The sequence below is a fragment of the Theropithecus gelada genome, chromosome 5 (genome assembly GCF_003255815.1).
Source record: "Theropithecus gelada isolate Dixy chromosome 5, Tgel_1.0, whole genome shotgun sequence".
Taxonomy (NCBI): Eukaryota; Metazoa; Chordata; class Mammalia; order Primates; family Cercopithecidae; genus Theropithecus; species Theropithecus gelada.
The window spans coordinates 100208717-100232182 of record NC_037672.1 but is presented as its reverse complement, the minus strand read 5'-3'; the positions used below and the strand labels follow the sequence as shown (position 1 = coordinate 100232182).

The 23466-nt window shown below is 41.2% G+C and overlaps 1 protein-coding gene and 1 pseudogene across 2 annotated transcripts in view; one reads left to right on the top strand and one right to left on the bottom strand.

Annotated features, from left to right (window-relative positions):
• The first annotated feature begins 476 nt into the window (after nt 1–476).
• Nucleotides 477–23466, top strand: part of MANBA (mannosidase beta) — a 137643-nt gene continuing 114653 nt past the window's right edge. Inside the window, exon 1 of one of the 2 annotated variants that reach the window (XM_025386310.1) lies at nt 477–787. In XM_025386310.1, coding sequence (XP_025242095.1) covers nt 611–787 — 177 coding nt within the window. In that variant the 5' untranslated portion in view covers nt 477–610. The remainder of the gene's footprint in view (nt 788–23466) is intronic. The other variant, XM_025386311.1, reaches the window with a different exon arrangement.
• On the bottom strand, nt 8598–9839 carry LOC112625165 (annotated as a pseudogene).

Here is a 23466-nt window from a genome sequence, read left to right as displayed (position 1 = left end):
TAGGTACTGTGAGGTACTGCTAGTACTTGTTTACTCTTTGAAGGGAGGGGTAGGCTCTGAGACCCGCGAGCTGAGCTGCAGGGAGGTGAGGGTTACGCTACCAGGTAGATGAGGGTCTGTGTAAATTTGGGGGAAGGGAAGTGTGGGTTGTCTCCCAGTTTCGGTTCTCTGAAGGAGAGAGGGGCCTCTCCAGCTGTGGTCTCCACGTACAGTCGGTCTCTGATCTCCCGAGGCCTTGTGCCACTTCGCGTCCAGGGATCTTTATGTCCCAATTACTGTGCAAGGTTCTTGCCTCCAGTTCTATGTACTGAGGCGGCGGGAAGGAGCACTGAAGGAGGGCTCAGATCGCAATGCCCCCCAGCCTGTAGCTATTCTCGGGGGCTGCAGCTACCGCAGCCGCGACGCCGGACTTCCACCGGGTGCAGGCGCAGGCTCTTCGTTCTCCTGCAGCCCGCTGCGACGCCGGGAGAGCGCTCAGCTGACCTGGGGGCGGGGCCGGGGCGGGGACCTAAAGCCTCCGCTCCTTCCGAGTGGGTGAGTGGGTTCCCTGCCGGTCTCTTGCAGCGCTGCCTTTCTATCCTTCCACATCTCTGTGGCGCGGGCTCCCAAGATGCGCCTCCACCTGCTCCTGCTGCTCGCGCTGTGCGGTACAGGGACCACCGCTGCGGCGCTTAGCTACAGCTTGCGGGGAAACTGGAGCATCTGCAATGGGAACGGCTCGCTGGAGCTGCCCGGCGCGGTCCCCGGCTGCGTGCACAGCGCCTTGTTCCAGCAGGGCCTGATCCAGGTACGGCATGCGGCCGACCCGTAGCGAGCCTGCGCCCGCCTTCCTCTGGTGCTGAGAGGGGCCCAGGAACCGCCTGGCAGCCCCCAGCTGTGGGCCATTCTTGTCGGTTTGGCAGTAACTTCCCCTTTGCATCTTGTGATCTGCTGGGGGAAATGCCCAGGCTATGGGGTACGGGCTTGACGGATGAGCGACGGACCCATGTTGGGACATCAGTAACTCTGGAAAGCGGAAGTTTAGATAGAGGAACAGTATTGCTACTAGCAGTTTATTTACCGCAGTCGTTCTCGACTGAAGCGTGTATACAAAGGGCATGTTGTCACTGACAAGCATAAGGTCGGGAATTACTGTCTTTACTATCTGCACGCTAAAGAGGACAACAGCGTTTTGCTAAGTAAGTGTTAACTCTATTGAGTAATGTCTCGGTTTTTTATTTTCGCTTTTAAGCGTCAGGGAGTCAGATTTGGGATTGATGCAGCACAGACGCTGTGGAGAATGACCTACAAGAGTAAAGTTGGGTTTGTCAGTGCTAGTGTGGCTAATAATGGGTAAATAATTTCTAAAGCTAACTTGGTGATGAACAAAGGTGCTGTTTCCTCTCAGGGCGTGTGTGTGTGTGTGTGTGTGTGTGTGTGTGTGTGTGTGTGTATCTCAATGGAGTCTCCAATTTACAGACTACTTGTGGGGGACGTTTTCCTGTTTGGCTGCCTGTGCGCATAGGTTTGCAAACTGACTTCCATCCTCCAACTGCTTTTGCTGTTCCCTCTTGCACAGCGTTGCCACGTGTTGCCTTTACATGGGGCAAGATGTGCTTGTAATTGATCTACTTGTGGGATGCATACATTGTCCAATCCTCATAACAACTCTATATAGTAAGTGTTCATATCTGAATTTTATGGATAATATGGAATTATGGAGCACAGAGAAATTAGGAAGGTGACCAATATCATACAGCAACTAAATGGAAAGAAATGGAATTCTAACCCAGGTCAACTCCCTAGCCTGGTCTCTATACTATGTGGTATGCTTACTTTGGTTTTTTGAAAAATCATGTTTTTGAAGCACTGTGGTTGACTTTCAGGAGCACCATTCTAAGTTTATTTCCATGACAAGGTGGTCACCTGCGGTTATGCAAAATTTCTGACCTGGTACTTAGTCGTTTTTTTTGTTTGTTTGTTTTTTCCTGAGATGTGTATCAGAAAGGAGGTGAATGTTGTAAATGACATTGACCATTGTCCAATGTATTTTTATAGTAAATCATTCCCAAACTTTAGTATTTTATTTTTAGTTGACAAACTACTTGTGATATAGAACACAGTTGACCACAGTATACTCTGAGTCTTCACTTATATCTGCTTTGAGAATGCCTCTGTTCATTTTGTAGGGTTCCTCTTTGCCTCATTTTACTGAAATAATTAAGCCAATGGGTGCTGGTATATTGACTCAAGCCGGTTATTCCAGAGCATTGGGAGGCCAAGGTGGGAGGATCTGTTGAGTCCAGGAGTTCCAAGACCAGCGTGGCCAACATAGAAAGAGTCTATGAGGCTGAGGTGGTAAAATTTCTTGAGGCCAAGAGTTCAAGACCAGCATGGCCAACATAGAGAGATTCTATCTCTACCAAAGTAAATAAATAAGTAAATAAATAAAATTAAGCCAATGGGAAATACAGAGTAAGTCAGTAAGTCAGTAAGTCAGATTATTGTGCTGTATTACAGAGCTAAGAAACAATGTTTGGTTATTACAGATACTTCATGAAAATGAATTTGTTCATAGTATGAAATAACTTCCTCATAGGAACAATTTGAAGAGATTTCTTAAATCTCTTCATAAATTCTTAGAAAAACCTTGAGGTTTCAGTCAGGTGGATATAGGTCTCAAATGGCAGTGGGATGAGAAATGAGAAGGCTTTTGGGGCTTAAGAAACACAAGGCCTATTGAAAATAATCATCAGGCTGGGCACAGTGGCTCATGCCTGTAATCCCAGCACTTTGCGAGGCAGAGGTAGGTGGAGTTTAAGACCAGTCTGGGCAATCTGGTGAGACCCTGTCTCTATAAAAAAATTAAAAAATTAACTGGGCGTGGTGGCATGCACCTGTGGTCCTAGCTACTAGGGAGGCTGAGGTGGGAGGATTGCTTGAGCCCAGGAGGTTGAGGCTGCAGTGAGCCGTGATCTGTACTCCAACCTGGGCAACAGAGTGACACCCTGTCTCAAAAAAAAAAAAAAAAAAAAAAGTAATAATCGTCAACATCAGATCAGTATTGTTATTTGGTAATGTGAGACTGTTATCCCACCTGCTTTATTGTAACATCCCTTTATGGTGTTGACGTCAAGAAATAGTCTACGGTTTATAGTAGACAGTGGGTCAAATATTGTGTTTGTATAAGAACTTGAAACATATATTGGTGATATTATTCCTTTATTTATTTATTCACCTAGTTAATTATCTCATATTTATTTCATACCTCTGATGTGGCAGGCAGTATTCTAAGTACCTGAAATCGAGTGGTAAAGAAAGCAAAGTCCTTTCCCAAATGGACATTCTAGTGGAGGAGATAGACATATACCAAATTCATAAATAATGTTATGGCAGGTGACGCATTGAAGAAAAATTGAGCAGGTTAAAGGAAGAGACAGTGAAGGCTGGTTGGAAAGCATTGCTATTTTTTAAAAAGTGATTCAAGATAGGTATTTTGATGAGGTGACTTTTAAACAAAAAGACCTATTTGAAAAGGTCACTTTTAAGGAGAAGTGCATTTCCAGCAAAGAGGAAAAACATGGGAGTGGGGAAGAGAGAGGCCCTGAGGCAGGAATGAGCTTGACAAGTTTCAGGAATAGTCAGCAGGCCAGTGTGGCTGGAGACCTGTGAACCAAAGGGAAAGAGAGGAGTTCAAAGTCTAGGGCAGATCATGAAGGGCTGTGAGCCATAGGAAGCACTTTGGCTTTTATTCTCCATGTGATGGGAAGTTATTGTGGGCTTTGAGCTTAGAGTAGCATGATTAGATTTGCCTTTTTCAAGGTCACTCTGTTGTGTGAAGGCTAAAGTGCAGGAGAGTGGAAGCCTGAAGACCAACCAGGGGACTATTGCAGGTGTGTGGGCAAGAGATGACTTCTGGCTTGGACCAGCATGGTGGCAGTGAAATGGTGAGAATGGTTGTGAGAACACGTTTTAAATGTCGAAACAACAGGATTCCTTCAGTTGAATTTGTAAATGGATTGGGAGAGAGAAGGGGGAGGTGCAGGAATATACCAGGATTTTTTGTCTGAGCTGGTTAAACGAAATTTGTATTTAGTGAGAGATTCTGTGGCTAGTCTTGGCTATTTCATAGGTCACTCTCTTGGTTTTCTGTGCAGAATCTAAACCTTTGGTTTCTTAGACAGACTTTTGGGTTCTCTGTGAAAAGTTACTGCTTCAGCCTGCTATTATTATTATTATTATTTCTTGAGATGGAGTTTCGCTCTTGTTGCCCAGGCTGGAATACAATGACACGATCTCGGCTCACCGCAACCTCTGCCTCCTGGGTTCAAGCGATTCTCCTGCCTCAGTCTCCCAAGTAGCTGGGATTACAGGCATACGCCACCACGCCTGGCTAATTTTGTACTTCTAGTAGAGACGAGGCTTCTCCATGTTGGTCAGGCTGGTCTTGAACTCCCGACCTCAAATGATCCACCTGCTTCTTCCTCCCAAAGTGCTGCGATTACAGGCATGAGCCACCGTGCCCAGCCCTCAGCCTGCTATTATGCCACACAGAATAATAGGCGTTAGGAATAAAAAAAGAAATTGAGAGTGAGACTACAGTTCTTATTTTGTGGGAGGCCACATTTAGTGAGGCAGAAAACTAATTAATTTCCATATGATACGTTAAGTGCATAGATAAAGGGACCCTTGTTAGGAATGTTCTGAGCTTTTCTGTGGAACTTCTCACTGGTGTAAGTTTTGAAGCAGCTTCTTCTTCTTCTTCTTTTTTTTTTAGATAGTCTCTGTATGCCAACATTACATAGATAAGTAAGAAGAAGGTTGGAAACATCACGTCCAGAGATAACCACTATTTTTTTTTTGACAGCTGTTCATGTGGCTAATGCCCCCAACAGTTTTATTTATTTATTTTTATTTTTTATTTTTTCCCTTTTTTAAAAATTATACTTTAAGTTCTAGGGTACATGTGCACAACGTGCAGGTTTGTTACATATGTATACATGTGCCACGTTGGCGTGCTGCACCCGTTAACTCATCATTTACATTAGGTGTATCTCCTAATACTATCCCTCCCCGCTTCCCCCTACCTCATGACAGGCGCTGGTATGTGATATTTCCCACCCTGTGTCCAAGTGATCTCATTGTTCAATTCCCACCTATGAGTGAGAACATGGCAGTGTTTGGTTTTCTGTCCTTGTGATAGTTTGCTGAGAATTACGGTTTCCAGCTGCATCCATGTCCTGACAAAGGACATGAACTCATCCTTTTTTATGGCTGCATAGTATTCCATAGTGTACATGTGCCACATTTTCTTAATCCAGTCTGTCATTGATGGACATTTGGGTTAGTTCCAAGTCTTTACTATTGTGAATAGTGCCACAATCAACCTACGTGTGCATGTGTCTTTACAGCAGCATGATTAATAATCCTTTGGGTATATACCCAGTGTGGAATGGCTAGGTCAAATGGTATTTCTAGTTCTAGATCCTTGAGGAATTGCCACACTCTCTTCCACAATGGTTGAACTAGTTTACAATCCCACCAGCAGTGTAAAAGTGTTCCTGTTTCTCCACATCCTCTCCAGCACCTGTTGTTTCCTGACTTTTTAATGATTGCCATTCTAACTGGTGTGAGATGGTATCTCATTGTGGTTTTGATTTGCATTTCTCTGATGACCAGTGATGATCATGACCATCTTTTCATGTGTCTGTTGTCTGCATAAATGTCTTCTTTTGAGAAGTGTCTGTTCATATCCTTTGCCCACTTTTTGATGGGGTTGTTTGTTTTTTCTTGTAAATTTGCTTGAGTTCTTTGTAGGTTCTGGATATTAGCCCTCTGTCAGATGAGTAGATTGCAAAAATTTTCTCCCATTCTGTAGGTTGCCTGTTCACTCTGATGGTAGTTTCTTTTGTTGTGCAGAAGCTCTTTAATTTAATTAGATCCCATTTGTCAATTCTGGCTTTTGTTGCCATTGCTTTTGGTGTTTTAGTCATGAAGTCCTTGCCCATGCCTATGTCCTGAATGGTAGTACCTAGGTTTTCTTCTACGGTTTTTATGGTTTTAGATCTAACATTTAAGTCTTTAATCCATCGTGAATTAATTTTTGCATAAGGTGTAAGGAAGGGATCCAGTTTCCGCTTTCTACATATGGCTAGCCAATTTTCCCAGCACCATTTATTAAACAGGGAATCCTTTCCCCATTTCTTGTTTTTGTCAGGTTTGTCAAAGATCAGATGGTTGTAGATGTGTGGTATTATTTCTGAGGGCTCTGTTCTGTTCCACTGGTCTATGTTTTGGTACCAGTACCATGCTGTTTTGGTTACTGTAACCTTGTAGTATAGTTTGAAGTCAGGTAGCATGATGCCTCTAGCTTTGTTCTTTCTGCTTAGGATTGTCTTGGCAATGTGGGCTCTTTTTTGTTTCCATATGAACTTTAAAGCAGTTTTTTCCAATTCTGTGAAGAAAGTCATTGGTAGCTTGATGGGGATGGCATTGAATCTATAAATTACCTTGGGCAATATGGCCATTTTCACAATATTGATTCTTCCTATCCACAAGCGTGGAATGTTCTTCCATTTGTTTGTATCCTCTTTTATTTCATTGAGCAGGATAACCACTATTAAAATAAAAAAAAAATTCAGTGTATCCATTCTAATTTTTTAAATGCATACACATTTATAAGTATTTAAATATACAACTTAACAACTCTTTCACATTTAATATTTTGTGATGCTCTTACCTGCAGTAAACAGGTTTCTATAAACCATGTTTAGTGGCTCTTTTAAAATTCTGTTATATACACTTACCATCACTTATAATCTATTACTTATTGTTGATAGTTAAATCTGACTCCATTTTTTTTCTATTTTTTTGATGAGGGTCCTTTTAACTAAATTTTACTGTATGTCTTTATTTTCTTATACAAATATTTAAAAGTTAAAGAGCTGATTCATAGGATATGTACTTTTTTTTGTCATTTAGTATGTGCTTCTAAGTTGCTTTTCATAAACATTGTACCAGTTGTACACTGCCACCATTATTTTATCAGAGTGCTTGTCTTAGGTGCCAGATTTCAATATTATTTAAGAAACAAATCAAAATCAATTTATTTTCTAGTAAGGTCAAATATATATGTTTATTTCATGTGTTTATTGGTGATGTGGGCATTTCTAATTCATCTTCTTTATCTGTTTTTCTTTTGGCTATTTATCTTTAATGGCAATTTTTTTTTTTTTTTTTTGAGATAGAGTCTCACTCTGTCACCCAGGTTGGAGTGAAGTGGCATCATCTTCCTCACTGCATTCTTTGCCTCCCAGGTTCAAGCGATTCTCATGGTCTCACTGTGTTGGTCAAGCTGGTCTTGAACTCCTGAGCTCAGGCAATCTGCCCACCTCAGCGTCCCAAAGTGCTGGGATTACAGGTGTGAGCCACCATGGCTGGCCTCTTTAATACAGGTTTATAAGGCCCCTTTGTTATATATTTTCAAAAATTCAAATTCAAAATAAATCCCCAAATGTCCCATTTATTAATGAAGTATTTTGTCATATGGATGTTGTAAAGCTATGTATGTTGAAATCTTTTGTTTTTCTTTTATGGTTGTTTCTGTCTTTGGTAGTTTGCTTAAAAATAATTCCTCTCAGCTATCTTTATGGTTCCTGTATTTAAAATTTTGATTCATTTGAAGTTTCTTCCAAATAGTTAATTGGTTGCCTATAACTCATTATTTGAACAATTTTTCTCTTGTCCACTGACATATTACTTTTATCATGCACTAAATTCCCATATACTGATATAATATTGTTATTCCTTCTCTTTTAATCTTTAAAAAGGTTAAAAGATTAAAATTCTTTTAAAAATATGTATTTATTTAATGTTCATTGGATAAAAGAAATACAGAAAATATAAAGAAGGAAGAAAAGCCAATAAAACACATAATATAAAGCAGATATAAAAGTCTTTACCACTGTAAAATTACTAGTGTTTATCTTTCCACATTGTTTTCTAAGTGTATATAGACAAATATAATAACATAAAAATGAAATCATCACCTAAGGTGGTTTTGTTAGCTACTTTAACATTTAAAACATATCGTGAATATATTTGTCTGTGTCTGTAAATATAGATCCAGAATTATTTCAAATAGCATCATAGACCCCATTATAAAGATGTGTTCTTATTCAAAGTCTACACTTAAAAATAAAAATTATAAGTATGTAAATATACACATATACAAAAAAGTGGTAGGCATCAGATACTTAGTACTTTTTCTGTAAATTTTATTATTACCTTATATTCTTCACATGCAATTGGGACAAATGGCCAGAGAAAGATATATTTTAGGTGTGTAAATTTATTAACTATAAACTATAAGAGTACATCATAGTAGCTATACATGTGATTAACAAGCTAGTCACAATCATTCTTTTCATTTTATAAACACAAACTATTGTATTATAAATACAAAATAAGAAAAAGATAGTTAAATGTTAGCTGTTATGAAGAGTGAAAACATATAAACTTCGAACGGTTGCTTTCTGCATATGCATCAATGTAATTTCATGATTTTCTACCAATTTCATTTGTATAAAGAATCCCTATGATGAATTTATCATTCACTTTCATGTCCCCACATGGAAAGTGGTAGGTGAATATCTGTAGGAATACAATTTATTGTCTGCCTGTCCACTGAAAAGTAGCGCTGTGTCCCTATCTAGTCTACACTATGAACTTTGTCTTCATGAGCAGCCAGATGATGCAACTTCTTGTATCCCACAACTTGACAATGGTATCTAAAGATCCTGAAATCAGCTGCTGTTCATGGGTAGGAGACCATTTTACTAATGTCACCCAACCTGTATGTGAAGTTAGGGACAGTGACATCAAAGAATGGTCTTTAGTTCAGGGATCCCACAGTCTGGTATGCCTATCTGTGCTTCCAGATGCTAACCGCTTACAAAGTTGGAGAATGGGAAATACAATTAAGCACTTTATTTCCTGTCAGAGTTTGACTTCAGACTGTCAGACTTAACATCCTATACTCTAATTGTATGGTCCCAAGATGCACTGCAGATTTCTTCAGCATCTGACCACAGAACTGAGGAAATTGCTTCCTTGTGACCAGAGAGGGTCACTATGGGAGTCCTAACTGCTCTGTGTTCTCTGTCGATTTGTGGATTCCTCCATTTCGTCTTCTTCTTCTGTAGGGACTGTAGACCAGATCTTTAGCATCTTATCCCAGGAGCCACTACAAAATTTAGTTCCTGAGTTATCAACAGCTATAGACTCTCACTTCCAGCATGACCTCGGCAGCATGGTCGGGCTTTCACTTTGTTTCTCTCTGTTCCACTCCCATAAGAGAATAGTCGGATCCATAGAGGCACTCAAACATAAGCAAGACAAACTGTCTTTTTTTTTTTTGCCCAGGCCACATCTTTTACAACATCCGTATGTCCCACAATTGTCATTATTGACTTTCCTTCCAAGGACTGGATTTGAGAGGTCTTATCATAAGAACCAGTCAAGATCCATTCCTCTGCCCCTTTAGCTGAAATGATCCAGTCATCATGGAACATGCGTTGCTCTGGCTGGGGTGCTGTGTACTTCACGTATTCTATTTTCACAACTACTTCTGATGACATGTTCTCCAGTTCCGTGTGTTTGATCAAGGACATTCGCAGAAACTGGCCCTTAATAAGGAAATACAACTCCATATGTTTGTGGAACTCATTTTTGTCCTTTAGTAATTTATTGATGGTGTTACTAAGGTCAGCAAATTCAGAGGTGGCAGGGACTGAGAAGGAAACATCATCTATGGCATATTTCTTGTTATCGGTGTAGAAGTGTGTTTGGAGCTGAGCCATGGCAAGGAGTACACACAAGGCTTTTGGGTTAGTAGACAGAGAATGGGAGCTCCTGTCTCTTAACTACAAAGAGGCCACTCAAAATTAGACTGCACAGGTAAGCGAGAAGCTGCACTCTAAGCCTGGACTCTGCTTTTTCTGCTTGGGTCTCCTCCACCCACAGTCATTCTTTCTAAGGAGCCATGAGTCTGTCTATGGAGTCTCCAATCTGCAGGTTATCACTCATAAGTACATTCTAACAATGTATGTGCATCAGTGTACATTATACTTTTGTATTCTTTAAGTAGCAAATGAGCAGTTTCTGGTGAATTTCAAACAAATAGTTAAATACAGATACTTGCAAAATGAAATTTCATGTATCCATCACCTGGCTTCAACATGATCAATTCATGGCTAATTTTGTTTCATCTCTATCCACTGTGCCATCCCTTATTATTATTATTTTTTATTTTATACATATATTTTTTGAGATAGGGTATTACTCTGTCACCCAGGCTGAATTGCAGTGGCGTGGTCATGGCTCACTGCAGGCTTCACCTCCTGGACTCAGGCGATCCTCCTGCCTCAGCCTCCCAAGTAGCTAGGACTACAGGTTCACACCACCATACCCAGCTAATTTGTTTCTTTTTTGTAGAGGCAGGGTCTCCCTATGTTGCACAGGATGGTCTCAAACTCCCGGGCTCAAGCAATATTCCCACCTCAGCCTCCCAAAGTATAGGGATTATAGGTGTGAGCTGCTGCTCCTGGCCCCCTTAGTATTATAAAGTAATCCCAGTTATCACATTATTTCATCCACAAACATTTCAGTATGGGTCTCTAAAAGATAAGGACTTCCTTTTTCTTCAACGTAACCACAATACCATTATGACTCGTGAAATATTTTTGATGTGTTTCAGAGAAGAAAGTCCCATTATTATAATCCAGAATGACTAAACATACATTTTTTCTTAAAACAGAAGGTTTTCCGGTTGTTATACTACCTTCCACAGAGATCTTAAGACTTGTAAGAATGAAATATTTGCTTTAATACTGGGAATGATAGAAAATATTTTTAAATTAAAAAAGAAAAAATAATGAAATGTTTGGCTTTAGTGATCATTTTGTGATGTGAAATGATCTCAAAAGCTTTTTAGGAAATGACCCTTTAAAGATATGTATGTCTTCTTCTAAAAATTTGACTGACTTAAAGTAAAATTAAAAAAAAAAAAAGGTTGACTGCATCTATCAAGTGTGACATTAAGGAGATAAAATAGCTAATGACTCTGCATTTGAAATTTAATTTAAACAGAAATAGTTGTCAATTAATAACGTTGTTCAATTTGTGGGGAGACAAAAGTCCAAGGTTTTTAAGCCCTCATTTGGAAAAAAATGGTTTAAAAAATCCTGATCCTTAAACCTGGACATAGGCTTTTTTGTTTGATGCCACATGAAGTGCGTTTAGGGTATGGGAGGATTTGCTTTGTATGGCCCCGAACTGAAAATCAAAGGACCACCTGAGAGCTGAATTCTTAGGAAAGCGTTGGCTGGTCCTTATTGTATATAAGTATAAATATATGTAATCAGCCTATACAATTCATTTTCATGTAGCGTTTATTTTATGTCTTCCACGTGTGGTGCACTTTTCTTGGCCCTTTCACGTGCACGTGTTCATGTAATTTCCACAACAACCTTCTGGAAAAGGTATAATAATTCACATTGACTGAGGCTCAGAGAAGTTATTGCCTAAGATTATGCACCTAATGGATGATGGAGCAAGGATTCAAACACCGATGTTCTTTTCACCATTGCATGCTGCCTATTGGCAGAAACACTAAATAGTAAACAAATGGAACAGTTATTATTTTAATTCAAATGTGTCTGATGAAAATAGAGACATGAGTACAATATACTTTTGTTCAAAATATACCACTAAAATCACCCCATTTGCTAAAAGCTCTCAAAAAATGTAAACATTTTCTCAGGGTTAATTCACATATCACTTCTTTCTGTGTTCTCCATCTCTTGGAATTCTCTTCGTTTCAACCATCCCTTCTGTACCACAATTGCTGAAATGCTTGTGTCTAACCACCACATCTCACCTGATTTCCAGCTAGAAATTCTGTTCAACTCTCCAACCTCAGTGTCTTCATGGCATGTGAAACTCCATATATCCAAATATTTCTTCTCTCAATTCTCCCAACCCTTACTTTCTCTTATTTTACCTATTTACAATAAAAGCATAAGTATTTTCTCAGTAAACTAAGCCTAGGATCTTGGATCCGTTTTTTTTTTTTTCCTCACGTCTGTTGTTAGGTACTGGATCTTTTAAGTCCAATCTATAGTGTCTTATAACCATTCCTTACCATTTCTACCACTATCAACCTAGCTCATTGTTTTCTTTTTTTAAAAAAGAGATAAATTAATTTTAATGACATTTAGAAATAGGTAAAGCGTATAAATACTAAACGGTTTTTGTTGTTGTTGTTGTTGTTTTTAGATGGAGTCTTGCTCTGTCACCTAGGCTGGAGTGCAATGGCGCTATCTCGGCTCACTGCAACCTCTGCTTCCCGGGTTCAAGTGATTCTCCTGCCTCAGCCTCCCGAGTAGCTGGGATTACAGGCACCCACCACCACCTAGCTAATTTTTGTATTTTTAGTAGAGATGGTATTTAACCATGTTGGCCAGGCTGGTCTCGAACTCCTGACCTCGTGATCCGCCCACCTTGGCCTCCCAAAATGTTGGGATTACAGGCATAAGCCACCTTGCCTGGCCAATAGTAAACAGTTTTAAAGGTAGGCTATGTTATGAAAAGCATCCCTGTCTTCTAGGTCTCCAGTTCCCTTCTATAGAAACAACCATGATTAACCAGTTTCTTGTGTATTCTTCCATATATGTTATAAACATATACAGACAGATAATCATATATGGATTTATGTATTTTCCCCCCACAGATGATTGCCTTCTATATATATATATAGTTTTATATTGACTTTTTTCTTTAACTTAATATATCTTAGATATCATTTCAGATCAGTACATGTAATAGAAATGATAGTTATCATTTGTTAAGTGCACACTATGTACCAAGAACTGTTCTAAGCACTTTTGATAATTATCTCGTGCGCTCCTTGTACTGATCCTGTGAGGCATGTAGGTATGCTTACTGTCTCCGTTATAGAACTGAGAAAACAGGTGTACAGAGATGTTTTATGAGCTTCACAAAGACTCACAGGTATTAGGATTAAGCTGGGGCTCAAACCCATGCAGAAAATATTTCACCAACTGCGTCTTCCACCTGTCAGCTACAGTCACCTCCTGGCTTTGTCTCAGAGGCAGTGGAACCATGTAGCTGCCCAGCCTCACTCCCTGAGCAAGTGTGATCTCCTCCTCTGACTCTTCCTATCAGCTAGGAATCTGTCTCCAGACATTTATTCTAACCTTTCATGAGTTCCAGTGCTGGGAACCCCACCGCTACGCTTTAGTCAGGTGTCACTTGTCTCTGTGTCTCCTTAAAAACCTTGCATAACGCCTGGCACTTATAGTGGGCCAAGCAAATGGTTTGTCTTGTTTTCCCTTTTAAATTGTAGTTTCTTTGGTCAGAAAATAAGGACTCTCCTTAAATTGCAACTTTTTTCACTTAGAGCTGTGTTAGGTGGGAAACAATATTTACTAACTTAAGGATTTTAGAAAAATATAATGTTAAGGTTGACCAAAACATGTTGCCGGACTCGTGGGCTGGAGATCTCTTGTACCTGTGTACCCTTTGAAGTAAGAGTCATAGCTGAAAATCCTATTTGACAGAGGAGAAACTGAAGTTTGGAGAATATAGCTTCTGAATGAAACACTGTGATGGTTAATACTGAGTGTCAACTTGATTGGATTAAAAGATACAAAGTACTGATCCTGGGTGTGTCTGTGAGGGTATTGTCAAAGGAGATTAACATTTGACTCCAGTGGACTGGGAAAGGCAGACCCACCTTTATTCTGGGTGGGCACCATCTAATCAACTGCCAACAGAGCCAGAATAAAAAGCAGACAGAAGAACGTGAAAAGACTAGAGTGACTTAACCTCCCAGCCTCTATCTTTCTCCATGCTGGATGCTTCCTACCCTCAAACATCAGACTCCAAGTGCTTCAGCTTTGGGAATTGGACTGGCTTCCTTGCTCCTCAGCTTCCAGATGGCCTATTATGGGACCTTGTGATCATGTGAGTTAATACTCCTTAGTAGACTCCCTTTTATATATATATCTATCTATCCTATTCGTTCTGTCCCTCTAGAGAACCCTGACTAATACAGATTTTGGTACCAGGGGTGGTTCTAGAGGAACAGAATATTAAGGATGGAGTTCTTTTATTGATTTTGGGGTTTCTGGAGTTGACTGCTTAATTTGATTAGACCAAAAAATGCTAAGGATTCTGTATCTTTTTTTTTTTTTTGAGATGGAGTCTCGCTCTCTCACCCAGGCTGGAGTGCAGTGGCGCAATCTCTGCTCACTGTAAGCTCTGCCTCCTGGGTTCATGCCATTCTCCTGCTTCAGCCTCCTGAGTAGCTGGGACTACAGGCACCCGCCACCATGCCTGGCTAATTTTTTGTATTTTTAGTAGAGGCGGAGTTTCACCATGTTAGCCAAGACAGTCTCGATCTCCTGACCTCGTGATCTGCCCGCCTTGGCCTCCCAAACTGCTGGGATTACAGATGTGAGCTACCGCGTCTGGCCTAAGGACTCTATTTCTAAAAGTATGGAGAACACCAATAGTCCTTGGCATGAACTGTTTAGAGAGTTATGCAAAATAAATGCATTTGATACTCCTGATTCACTGCTTGTGAGAGGCAAGGAGTTTAGTGACTCTAAACATAATACCTTTGACCATATGTGGAGAGCCAAGGAACATAATAAAACTGGTTGCTTGCTCCTACGTTCACTGGACAAAGTGATGAAAGAAAAATGATGAGCTCAGGGATTATAACTCCCAGCTTCAGAAGCAGTACTGAGCTTCACCCCTGCTAGATTGCCCTGAGTGAGAGTCTTATCTCCTATAGAGAAAGAGCTGAAACTGTGGAAAAATAGACACAAGCTCTTATCATGTGAGTGGCTGACCTGCCACGAAAGGTGCATGCACAGCCTTTCCAGGTGTCTACTGTTTTTTTTTTTTTTTTTGAGACGGAGTCTGGCTCTGCCGCCCAGGCTGGAGTGCAGTGGCCGGATCTCAGCTCACTGCAAGCTCCGCCTCCCGGGTTCACGCCATTCTCCTGCCTCAGCCTCCCGAGTAGCTGGGACTACAGGCGCCCGCCATCTCGCCCGGCTAGTTTTCTGTATTTTTTAGTAGAGACGGGGTTTCACCGTGTCGGCCAGGATGGTCTCGATCTCCTGACCTCGTGATCCGCCCGTCTCGGCCTCCCAAAGTGCTGGGATTACAGGCTTGAGCCACCGCGCCCGGCCCCAGGTGTCTACTGTTAAAGTGAGGGCATTGATTGGAAAAGAATGGGACCCTGCAACTTGGACTGGGGATGTGTAGGGGGCCTGATGAAGCTGGGGACGCTGAGCTTGTAAACTCTGATGAACCTTTTTTGCCAGAAGAAACAGCTTCTTCATCTCCAGTAGTGGCAACATCCCCTCCCTAACCCATGCTGCCATCAACCTTTCCACCTTTGTCTGAGGAGATAAACCCTGCACTGCTTGAGGCAACAGTGATGGCCTCCTCTGAGGCAGTTGCCAGGCAAAATAATGTTGATTCTCCTCAAGAGCCACCCCCAACACCCCGGTTTAGTCTAGACCTATACCTAGACTAAAGTCCCAGTGGACCCCTAGAGGTGAGGTTCAGAGTGACCCATGAGGAGGTGTGCTACACTAGAAAAGGACTGCTTGAGTTTTCTAATTTATATAAGCAGAAATCTGGAGAACGGGCACAGAAATGGATATTAAGGGTGTGAGATAATGGTGGAAGGAACACAGAGTTGGATCAGGCTGGATTTATTGATTTGAACCCACTAAATAGAGATTCTGCTTTTAATGTTGCAGCTGTGGGAGTTAAAAAAGTTTTAATGGTTCTAATAGTTTATTTGCTTGGTTAGCTGAAATATGGATAAAAAATGGCCCACTGTGAGCAAGCTAGAAATGCCTGATCTCTCTCAGTTTGATGCAGAGGAAGGGATCCAAAGGTTTAGGGAGATTGGATGCTGGAGTGGATTGGTCTCTTTAGACCTACCCATCCCAGCTGGGAGGGTTCAGAAGATATACCCTTGACAAATGCTTTGCGAAATAGATTTTTGCCGGCAGCAACTGCATCTCTGAAGAGTCCTGTAATTGCTCCTCTGTGTATGTCAGATCTAACAGTGGGAATCGCAGTCACTCAACTACAAAATTTATAGGCCCAGAACCCCTTGAATGAAGGGGAGGCTGGGTCTCCTTGAAAAGGACCCCACTATGCTAGTGACTGTTTATACTGTTAATATTTCTCCCATCCTTCCCTAAGGAGACCCCCAGCCTATTACCAGGGTAACTGCATTGAAGAAAGGGAAATGATCAGACATTTTAGGGACTACTGGACACTGGCTCTGAGCTGACATTGATACTAAGGGACCCAAAATGTCATTGTGGTCCTCCAGTTGAAGTAGAGGCTTATGGAGATCAGGTAATTAATGGAGTTTTAGCTCAGGTCTGACTTATAGTGGGTCCAGTGGGTCCCTGGATTCATCGTGTGGTCATTTCCCAGTGCCAGAATGCTTAATTGGCATAGACATGCTTAGCAGCTAGCAGAACCTCCACATTGGCTCCCTGACTTATAGGGTGAGGGTTATTATGATGGGAAAGGCCAGATGGTAGCCCTTAGAGCTGCCCCACCTAGAAAAATAGTAAATCAAAAACAATATCGCATCCCTGGAGGGATTGCAAAGATTAGTGCCACCATCAAGGACTTGAAAGTCTCAAGGGTGGTGATTCCCATCACATCCATGTTTAACTTTCCTATTTGGCCTATGCAGAGGACAGAAGGATCTTGGAGAATGACAGTGGATTGTTATAAACTTAACCAAGTGGGGACTCCAATTGCAGCTGCTGTACTATAAGTGGTTTCATTGCTTGAGCAAATTAACACATCTCCTGGCACCTGGTATGCAGTCATTGATTTGGCAAATGGCTTTTTCTCCATTCCTGTCCATAAGGCCCACCAGAAGCAATTTGCCTTCAGCTAGCAAGGCCAGCAATATATCTTTGCTGTCCTACCTCAGGGATATATCAACTCTCTGGCTTTATGTCATAATCTTGTTTGAAGAGACTTTGATCACTTTCACTTCCACAAGGTATCACACTGGTCCATTATGCTGGACCAGTGTGCTGATTGGATCCAGTGAGCAAGAAGTAGCAAACGTACTGGACTTGGTGAGACATTTGTGTGCCAGAGGATGGGAAATAAATCCAACTAAAATTCAGGGAACTTCTACCTCAGTAAAATTTTTAGGGATCCAGTGGTGTGGGGCCTATTGAGATATTGCTTCTAAGGTGAAGGATAAGTTGCTGCATTTGTCCGCTTCTACAACTAAGAAAGAGGCACAATGCCCTGTGGGCCTATTTGGATTTTGGAGGCAACACATTCTGCATGTGGTTGTGTTATTCTGACCCATTTATCAGGTGACTCAAAAGGCTGCCAGTTTTGAGAGGGGTCCAGAACAGAAGAAGGTTCTGCAACAGGTCCAGGCTGCTGTGTAAGCTGCTCTGTCACTTGGGCTATATGACCTAACAGATCCAATGGTGCTTGAGGTTCAGTGGCAGATAGAGATTATATTTGGAGCCTCTGGGAGGCCCTCATAGTTGAATCATAGCAGAGGCTGCTAGGATTTTGGATCAAGGCTCTGCCATCTTCTGCAGATAACTACTCTCCTTTTGAGAGAGAGCTCTTAGCCTGTTACTGGGCTTTGGTGGAAACCGAACCTTTGACTATGGGTCATCAAGTCACTATGCGACCTGAACTGCCTATCATGAAGTGGGTGCTTTCTGACCCATCTAGCCATAGAGTGGGTTGTGCACAGCAGCATTCCCTCATCAAATGGAAGTGGTATATACATGATTGGGCTCAAGCAGGTCCTGAAGGCACAATTAAGTTACATGAGAAAGTGGCTCGAAGGCAGAAGTGGCTCACTCCTGCCACCCTGTCTTTTCTCCCCCAGCCTGCACCAGTGGCCTCATGGGGAGTTCCCTATGATCAGTTGACAGAGGAAGAGAAGACTAGGGCCTGTTTCATAGATGGTTCTGCATGATATGGAGGCACCACCTGAAAGTGGACAGCTGCAACACTACAGCCCCTTTCTAGGACATCGCTGAAGGACAGCGGTGAAGGGAAGTCTTCCCAGTGGGCGGGACTTCGAGCAGTGCACCTGGTTGTGCACTTTACATGGAAGGAAAAATGGCCAGATGTGCAGCTATATGTTGATTCATGGGCTATAGCCAATGGTTTGGCTGGGTGATCAGTGACTTGGAAGAAGCATGATTGGAAAATTGTGACAAAATTTGGGGAAGAGGTATGTGGATGGACCTCTCTGAATGGTCAAGAACTATGAAGATATTTGTATCCCATGTAAGTGCTCACCAACGGGTGACCTTGGCAGAGGAGGATTTTAATACTCAACTGAATAGGATGACTCATTCTGTGGATACCACTCAACCTCTTTCCCCAGCCATCCCTGTCATCACCCAATGGGCCCATGAACAAAGTGGCCATGGTGGCAGGGATGGAGGTTATGCTTGGGCTCAGCAACATGGATTTCCACTCAGCAAGGCTGACCTGGCTGTGGCCACTGCTGAGTGTCCAATTTGCCAGCAGCAGAGACCGACACTGAGCCCGTGATATGGCACCATTCCTGGGGGTGATCAGCCAGCTACCTGGTGGCAGGTTGATTATGTTGAACCGCTTCCATCATGGAAAGGGCAGAGGTTTGTTCTCACTGGAATGGACTCTTACTCTGGATATGGGTTTACGTATCCTGCACGCAATGCTTCTGCCAAGACTACCATTCATGGACTCACAGAATGCCTTATCCACCATCGCAGTAATCCACACAGCATTGCCTCTGACCAAGGCCCTCACTTTACAACGAAAGAAGTGTGGCAGTGGGCTTGTGCTCATGGAATTCACTGGTCTTACCATGTTTCCTATCATCCTGAAGCAGCTGGATTGATAGAATGGTGGAATGGCCTTCTGTCGTCACAATTACAATGCCAACTAGGTGACGATACTTTTCAGGGCTGCGGCAAAGTTCTCCAGAAGACCATGTATGCTCTGAATCAGAATTCGATATATGGTACTGTTTCTCCCATAGGAAAGATTCATAGGTCCAGGAATCAAGGGGTGGAAGTGGAAGTGGAACCACTCACCATCACCCCTAGTGATCCACTAGCAAAATTTTATTTCTGTTCCCGCAACATTACATTCTGCTGGTCTAGAAGTCTCAGTTCCAGAGGGAGAAATGCTGCCACCAGGAGGCACAATGATTCCATTAAACTAGAAGTTAAGATTACCACCTGAACACTTCGGGCTCCTCCTACGTTTAAGTCAACAGGATAAGAAGGGAGTTACAGTGTTGGCTAGGGTTATTGACCCAGACTATCAAGACAAAATCAGTCTACTACTCCACAGTGGAGATAAGGAAGAGTATGCATGGAATACAGGAGATCCCTTGGGGTGTCTCATTGTATTACCATGCCCTGAGATTAAGGTCAATGAGAAACTACAACAGCCCAATCTGGGCAGGACTACAAATGGCCCAGACCCTTCAGGAATGAAGGTTTGGGTCACTTTACCAGGAAAAAAAACTGTGACCTGCTGAGGTGCTGTTTGGTAACATGAAGTTCTTCAGTGGTTATTTCTGAGATTTTGTTGCACCCATCACCCCAGCAGTATACAGTGCACCCAGTGTGTAGTCTTTTATCCCTCACCCTCTTCCCATCCTTACCTGCCAGTCTCCAGAGTCCACTATATCATTCTTAAGCCTTTTGCATCCTGATAGCTTAGCTCCTACTTATAAGTGAGAACATACAATACTTGGCTTTCCATTCCTGAGTTACTTCGCTTAGAATAGTGGTCTCCAACTCCACTTTATTTTGTTCCTTTTTATGGCTGAGTAGTATTCCGTATTATGTATAACATATACCACATATAACACAATTTTTGCAATTGCAAGTTGTGCTGCTATAAACATGTGTATCCAAGTGTCTTTTTTATATTATCACTGCTTTTCCTCTGAGTAGGTACCCAATAGTGGGATTGCTGGATCAATGGTAGTTCTACATTTAGTTCTTTAAGGAATCTCCTTAACTGTTTTCCTTAGTTGTACTAGTTTACATTCCATCCAGCAGTGTAAAAGTGTTCCTTTTTTTAACCACATCTGTGCCCACATCTGGTTTTTTTTTTTTTTTTTTTGATTTTTTAATTATGGCCATTTTTGCAGGATAAAGGGGTATCTCATTGTGGTTTTGATTTCCATTTCCCTGATAGTTAGTGATGTTAAACATTTTTTTATTTTTCTGCTACTTGTGTATCTATCTACTTTTGAGAATTGTCTATTCATGTCCTTAGCCCACTTTTTGATGGGATTATTTGATTTTTCTTGCTAATTTATTGGAGTTCCTTGTAGATTCTGGGTATTAGTCCTTTGTTGGATGCATAGTTTGTGAAGATTTTCTCCCACTCTGTGTGTTGTCTGTTTACTCTGCTGATTATTTCTTTTGCTGTGCAGAAGCTTTTTAGGTTAGTTAGGTTCCATCTATTTATCTTCGTTTTTGTTGCATTTGCTTTTGGGTTCTTAGTCATGAAGTCTTTTCCTAAACCAGTGTCTAGAAGAGTTTTTCTGATGTTATCTTCTAGTTTTTTTTAAATGGTTTCAGGTTTTAGATTTAAGACTTTGATCTATCAAGTTGATATTTATATAAGGTGAGAGATGAGGATCCAGTTTCATTCTTCTGCATGTGTCTTGCCAATTATCCCAGCATCATTTGTTGAATAGGGTGTCCTTTCCTTACTTTATCTTTTGGTTTCCTTTGTCAAAGATCAGTTGGCTGTAAGTATTTGGCTTTATTTCTGGGTTCTCTATTCTGTTCCACTGGTCTATGTGCCTGGTTTTATACTTGTAGCATGCTGTTTTTGTGACTATATCCTTACAGTAGAGTTTGAAGTCAGGTAATGTGATGCCTCAGGATTTATTCTTTTTGTGTAGTCTTTCTTTGGCTATGTGGGCTCTTTTTGAGTTTTATATGAATTTTAGGTTTGCTTTTGTGAGTTCTGTGAATGATGATGGTATTTTGATGGGACTTGTACTGAATTTATAGATTGCTTATGACAGTATGGTCATTTTCACAATATTGATTTTATTCATTCATGAGCATGGGATGTGTTTCCATTTGTTAGTGTTATCTATGACTTCTTTCAGCAGTGTTTTGTAGTTTTCCTTGTAGAGGTCTTTCATGTCCTTGGTTAGGTATATTCCTAAGTATTTTATTTTATTTTTTTGCAGCTATTGTAAAACGGGTTGAGTTCTTGATTTGATTCTCAGCTTGGTCGCTGTTGGTGTGTAGGAGTGCTATTGATTTGTGTACATTGATTTGGTATTCCAAAACTTTCCTGAATTTATTTATCAGGTAAGGAACTCTTTGGATGAGTCTTTAGGGTTTTCTATATATATGATCATATCATCAGTGAACAGCAACAATTTTACTTCCTCTTTACTGATTTGGATGCCCTTTATTTCTGTCTGTTGTCTGATTGCTCTTGTCTTCAGAGAGCCATTGGCCAGGTCTTCCAGTACTATGTCAAAGAGAAGTGGTGAAAGTGGGCATCCTTGTCTTGTTCCAGTTCTCGGGGAATACTTTCAACTTTTCCCTGGTCAGTACAATGTTGGCTGTCGGTTTGTTGCAGATGACTTTTATTTCCTTAAGGTATGTCCCTTCTATGCCAATTTTGCTGAGGATGTTAATCATAAAGGATGCTGGACTTTCTCAAATGCTTTTTCTGCATTTGTTGAGTTGATCATATGATTTTTGTTTTTAATTCTTTTTTTATGTGGATGTATCACATTTATTGACTTGCATATGTACCTGCCTCCCTGGTATGAAACCCATTTGATCATGGTGTACTATCTTTTTGGTATCCTGTTGGATTTGGTTAGCTAGTGTTTTGTTGAGGCTCTTTGCAGCTATGCTCATCAGGGATATTGGTCTGTAGTTTTTGTTTGTTATGTCCTTTTCTCATTTTGGTATATGCTAATACTGGCTTCATATAATTATTTAGGGAGAATTCTCTCTTTCTCTATTTTTTGGAGTATTTTCAGTAGGATTGGTACCAATCTTTCTTTGAACATCTGATAGAATTCAACTGTGAATCCATTTGGTCCTGGACTTTTTTTTTGGTCAGCAGTTTTTAAATTACTGTTTCAACCTCACTACTTGTTATTGGTCTGCTCAGAGTTTCTATTTCTTCCTGTTTCAATCTGGAAAGATTGTATATTTCCAGGTGTGTATCCATTTCCTCTAGGTTTTCTAGTATGTGCACATAAAGATGTTCATAGTAGCCTTGAATGATCTTTTGTATTTCTGTGGTATCAATTGTAATATCTCCCATTTCATTTTTAATTGAGCTTATTTGGATCTTCTCTCTTCTTGATTAATCTCACTAGTGGTCTATCAATTTCGTTTATCTTTTCACAAAACTAGTTTTTGTTTCATTTATCGTTTTTCCTTCCCTTGTTCAGTTCTGTTGTTGAAACTCTCCAGTGTATTTTGCATTTCTCTAAGTATGTCTTTCATTTTCAGAAGTTGTGATTGTTTTTTCTTTGTGATATCTGTTTCTCTGGAGACCTTTTCATTAATATCCTGCATTGTTTTTTAAATTTCTTTAAGTTGGTTTTCACCTTTCTCTGGTGCCTGCTTGAGTAGCCCGATAATCAACCTTCTGAATTGTTTATTTGGCAGTTCAGAGATTTCTTCTTTGTTCGATCCATTGCTGGAGAGCTAGTGTGATCTTTTGGGGGTGTTATAGAACCTTGTTTTGTCATATTACCAGAGTCACTCTAACTGGTTCCTTCTCATTTGGGTAGACTGTTTCAGTGGAAAGATTTGGAACTCAAGAGTTGCTGTTTAGATTGTTTTGTCCCATGGGGTAATCCCTTGATGTGGTGCTCTCCCCCTTCCCCTAGGGACAGGGATTTCTGAGAGCCAGACTGCAGTGATTATTGCCCTGCGAGTCTAGCCACCCAGCAGGGCTACTGGCCTGCAGGCTGATGCTGGGGATTGTCTGCAAAGAGTCCTGTGATGTGATCCATGTTCAGGTCTCCTAGCCATGGATACCAGCACCTGCTCCAGTGGAGGTGGCAGGGGAATGAAGCGACATCTGTGGAAGTCCTTGGTTGTAGCTTCGTTTAGTGCACTGGCTTTCTCAAATGCTGGTTATGCTAGCAGTGAAGTTGTTATGTGAACAGACTCAGTACTTCTGGTTAACCAGGATGTTGCAGGCAGTGGAATTACTTGTTTTCTTCTTTAGAGCAGGGTTGTTCTTTTATCAGTTTGAGTTGATTGGTCTCTGGCCAGGAGGTGGCCCTTTCAAGAAAGCACTAGCTGCAGTAGTAGAAGGGGGATATAATCTTGCCCTACATTGGCCAGGATG